General features: G+C 38.7%; 1 protein-coding gene across 1 annotated transcript; it reads left to right on the top strand.

The window, feature by feature from the left end:
- Positions 1 to 2,826: 2,826 nt before the first annotated feature.
- Positions 2,827 to 3,783, top strand: LOC139705222 (olfactory receptor 7E24-like). The gene has a single exon (XM_071610143.1). The coding sequence runs from the start codon at positions 2,896 to 2,898 to the stop codon at positions 3,781 to 3,783; it is 888 nt and encodes a 295-aa protein (XP_071466244.1). The 5' UTR covers positions 2,827 to 2,895.
- Positions 3,784 to 5,204: the final 1,421 nt, after the last annotated feature.

Below are 5,204 nucleotides of genomic sequence, written 5' to 3'. Positions count from 1 at the left end.
TCCCTCCATGCTTGAAAAAAGCCCTCTCAATCCCAAAGCAAAACTAAGGTCAGGTTTGATTTAATTTCCCCCCAAATACTGGAAATATTTTTAAAATGTATTTTTTCATATTTCCATATTTTCCAGCAGAGAAAATATCTGGGCCCATACTGAACACTGTCAGGTGGGAAAGAATAAAATAAATAAATCAATCCTTTTCAGAGTCTGTCAGCCCAGTCACTGTGTCTGTTAAGCAGTCCCTAGTTTTACTGGTGTCTAGACTCATCCCTGTCATCTGAATTCATTTCCCATTGATGCAACTACAGTGAGTAAGGATAAATAGATACTTGGTTATTTTATGTGAATAATATGAGATATGGGAATAAAATGAGGACATAATAAATCTGGATATTATTGGTACTGTTAGTCCTGATAGGTTAATCTTCATTCCACTCAACTAATATATCCAGGGACCTGAAGTGACCGTTTTCCTGTTTCTGGATGGGACACTTTATTTTTGTCCTTACAGATGCATGTGCTGCGCATTTGGGAGGAACGGCTTCCTTTTTTCTATTTCTTACACCCCAGAGCCTGTTTTCTGCTTGGCACAGGGCGATGTCTTGAGCAAGTCTGTTGAGAATTGAAGCACCCCACCCTTTTCCACATATTGACCAAAACGAATTTGGATGAACAGACTGTGGCCTCCTGACTGTCCTTTCATTCCTTCCATCAGTGTCCATGGGAATAGACAAGTTCAAACAGTGTCCTTTGTGTCCATGTTTTGGTCATAGGGACACTTTACTTGTATTTAGCTTCATCCACAGTAGGCAAGTATTCAGAAATCATGGCAAAGATTTTCATGGATTTGAATAAAAGCAACAAGGCAGAAGCTGAAGGGGCACCTAACACTGCAACCTTCCACTGAGACCTAAGGCAGGGTTTCACTTCATTCTAGCCTCCAGTGCCCTTGACCATGGCTTTCCTCCATAATGTTAATACTTAACATAATTATGGAATTTTCTTTACTAAAATAACAATTTATAAATATTCATTGAGTTCCCAATGTTGCACATGTTGTGGAGATGGTGTTATAATCTGTGTTTCCCTTAAGCAGTGAGCAAGGAGAGGAGGAGAGATTCACACACTGTGCACAAACTGGCAGGTAATGCAGGTCTGAAATGTTACCTGCATGACTCCAGCCCAGGGCACTGGCTCTTCTGTTAGATCCACAGTAAATAGTATTCCCTGCACAAGACCAAACTTCTTCAGGAGTCATCAAGGAAGAATATTCCTAGTTAGGGTGCAATTGCATTTCCATGATACATATTAGGATTGAGAAGATGTAGGTGATAGTGACTGTTCTTGTAGGTACCTAAATGTAGGTCATTAAGAGTAAATTTGGACACAGATTTTGCACTGGAAATCAACCAATCATGTCCTGACAACATATAATCCAGACACTGTTATTTAAGTGATAGGGAGACTGTTTTGAAATGATTGTCATACTAATATACTACTGAATTAAACAATGATGTCCTTTCTATCACTTTGCATCAGATAAAGACTTTGCAGAAGAGAAATGTACTTCATTGAGAAATTAAAAGCTCAGGTTAATGTAAACTTGTTTACATTTCATGGCCAATGGGCATTGTTTTGAAAATTACTTAGATGATTTTTTTACCTATGTTTTAGGTAATTGTGTGAAAGAAAAGTGTTTGATAGATTATTCTGACATGAAAACACAAGCAGATAATACGCCTCTGCATTTCATAACAATAAGTATGTTTGGGGAACAGGTTTGCAGGAAAATGGAATCAGGTAGAGATATTACGACTCAAATTTTTTAGGTAATGTTTCAGATGTCTATCCAATTTTAGTCCTGGCACAATTATTATCAGATTCATATGTTTCAATATAGGTAATGGGTATTATGGACAATAAGAGTAGGTAATATTCATGAAGAGTGTTCTATATGGCAGGATATTGTTAGACATAGGATTTCAGATCTGATGTAAGAAAAAACCACTGAGAAATTCACATGTGGATATGCTGATATAATTGGTATTAGTCTGACATCACTGTGTATGGATATTCTAAAATATACATTGGTAGATTTAATAATGGGAGAGAACTACGAGTTATGCCACTTGAAATTTTTTTTTTAATTTCCTCATGACAATCATACAAGGTAGGTAATTACTACCTCCAATTTACAAATGAGGATGTTTCCAAAAAGTTGTTACATTTTTACTTGTTATACTCTGTTTTGTACTGTATCCAATTATTTCACATAGAGAAATGATAAATAATGAACCCAAGTGTACTTCACATAGCCTAAATAGGAGAATTGAAATAAATGTGTCAGGAATGGCTGACCAGAGAACCCATGAAGAAGGACTGAGATTGGAAATAAAACTTGAGTTTTGGGGCTTTCCTTGGTGCTAGATCATAAACAATGTACTTGATGGTTTGAGATCAAAAAACTATGGAGCACTTTTGGCAGGCCAGATAGAGTACAGAATCAAGAAAAAGAAAAAAAAAGTAGGGTCATTTATATAACAGATATTTGGCTTACATTATATGGGTTGATCATGGACTTCTTCTCTGCTCCTGGACTTTTAACACTGCTCAGCTCAATGCTTCTTAGGTTAGTACAGGAAGAGGGGTGAATGATGGAGAAGGTGATAATGAAAGAAAATGTGGAGACTGGGTGCTTCACTACTGAGAGCTATTGTTGAAGGCATATGGACATAAAGCGTGAGCCCCTTCCTTGTGCATACTTTAATTCAAATATTTCCAGAATGAGGAGAGCCTGTTTCACATATTTCTTTTTTAACACCTTTTTTGCTTTTTTTCAAAAGGTGTCCAAGCTACCTACAAGAACAAAATCTAACCCGTGTCTCTGAATTCCATCTCATGAGCCTCTCAGAGGACCAAGGCCTGCAGCCCCTTCTCTTTGGACTGTTCCTGTCCATGTACCTGGTCACAGTGCTTGGGAACCTGCTCATCATCCTGGCTGTCAGCTCTGACCCCCACCTCCACACCCCCATGTACTTCTTCCTCTCCAACCTGTCCTTGGCTGACATCGGCTTCATCTCCACCACAGTCCCAAACATGATTGTAAACATTCAAACTCACAATGATGTCGTCTCCTATGTGGGCTGTCTGACACAGATGTCCTTTTATGCCATTTTTATTTGTATGGGTTATATGCTTCTGACTGTGATGGCCTATGACAGGTTTGTGGCCATCTGTCATCCCCTGCATTATACAGTCATTATGAACCCTCGCCTCTGTGGCTTCTTAACTTTGGTATCATTTTTGCTGAGTCTTTTGGACTCTCAGCTGCACAATTTGATGATCTTACAAATTACCAGTTTCAAGGATGTGGAAATTTCTAGTTTCTTCTGTGACCCTTCTCAACTTCTGAATCTTTCCTGTTCTGACAACTACTCTATTAATACTGGCAAGTATGTTCTTTTTGCCCTATATAGCTTTTTCCCCATCTCAGGGATCCTTTTCTCTTACTATAAAATAATTTCCTCCATTCTGAGGATCCCATCCTCAGGTGGGAAGTACAAAGCCTTCTCCACTTGTGGCTCTCACCTGGCAGTTTTTTGCCTATTTTTAGGAACAGGTACTGCAGTGTACTTTGGATCAGCTGTATCACATTCTCCCAGAGAGAATGTTGTGTCCTCAGTAATGTATACTGTGGTCACCCCCATGCTGAACCCCTTTATCTACAGCCTGAGGAACAAGGATATCAAAGGTGCCCTTTGGAAGCTTCACAGCAGGACAATCTAATCCCAGCTTCCGTGGTACTGGTTGCAATGTGTGTTGGAAAATGCAGCAACATTACATACCTGGTCCTGATAAGGTGTGCCTTATGCTAATTTCTCACCAAATTTTACAGTAGAATGGTTGGAACTCCTGTTGGCAAGGGATGTTTGGAACTTTTTTACATTGGAAAGAAAGTTTCACTTTTGTAAGATAAGGAATGGTGGAGATAGAAGATAGTGCTCTTTTGGCAACTATACCTATATTTAATGCCACTGAGCTTTGCATTTGACAATGGTAATAATGGCAAGTTTTTCTCTTTTTTTTGTAATTTAAATTGACCATAATGAATGTGGCTTTAAGAAGGTAGTATTTTCTAAGAATAAATAGAGGAAATCAATAAAATAAATAATCTTCTTTTTTAAAAATTTGTTTTAATTACTGACAAACTTCTTTTTTAAATTATTTTTTAATGTGTTGTAATTAATTATACATGATAGTAGAATGCATTTATGCACTTTTATAGATCATACATAGATGGGATATAATTTCTCATTTTTCTGAGTGTACATGTTGCAGAATCACATTGGTCATGCAGCCACATACATACATATAGAAATAATATCTGTTTCATCCTACTATCTTTCCTATCCCCACATCCTCTCTCTTTCCCTCCCATCACTTCCCTCTACCTAATCTAAGGTAACACTATTCATCCCTAGTGCCCCCCACCCCCTCACCTTATTGTGAATTAGCATCCACATACTAGAGAAAACATTCAGCCTTTGGTTTTGTGAGATTGGCTTATTTCACGTAGCTTGATATTCTCCAGCTCCATCCATTTACTGGCAAATGCCATAATTTCACTCTTCTTTAAAGCTTCTTTTTTACTAAAAATTACTGAAAAGCATTATTTGATGTTCATTTTCCAAACTTTTTATTCCACCATCCTTGTTAGGACAATCTTAGAGTTTGTGAGGGGCTCACCTATTTTGCCAGTCTGTTCTATGCTTTGAGACTCCAAGGTCACACCTGTGCCTCCAGCCTTTCTGCTTGGTGGCTCCAGTTCAATTGGCCCCATCCTGTGTTTCTTCTCACCCTGGTTGTGGTTGTGTCTATTAGGAAGTCCCTACCTGAGTGTACACAGATGTCAGCTCTAAAGATGAGGTGGGAGGCGCCTGGGTACCAGCCATGTGGTCTCGTTAGTCATGACCACCTGAGCCAGTGTAAATAGGTTACTGCTGAGGGAGGTAAGGATGGAGGAAGGACCAACATGCAGTGTGGCTGCCCAGAGGGGAGAGCACTGCACAGTGTCAGTCATAAGGACTGAGAGTAGAAGCATGTGTGTGTTATCCATGGTGGTGAACATGACTGAAACATCTTATAATTTATGATTTTAAAATCATTACTGGGTACATTGCACACTAATGTGACATTTATGGACAGTT

The sequence above is a fragment of the Marmota flaviventris genome, chromosome 1 (assembly GCF_047511675.1).
Source record: "Marmota flaviventris isolate mMarFla1 chromosome 1, mMarFla1.hap1, whole genome shotgun sequence".
NCBI lineage: Eukaryota > Metazoa > Chordata > Mammalia > Rodentia > Sciuridae > Marmota > Marmota flaviventris.
The sequence above is the reverse complement of the archived record's forward strand: the minus strand, read 5'-3'. Positions and strand labels throughout refer to the sequence as shown.

Coding starts and splice junctions, on each gene's coding strand:
- LOC139705222 (XM_071610143.1), top strand. CDS start 2,896: ATGAGCCTCTCAGAGGACCAAGGCCTGCAGCCCCTTCTCTTTGGACTG.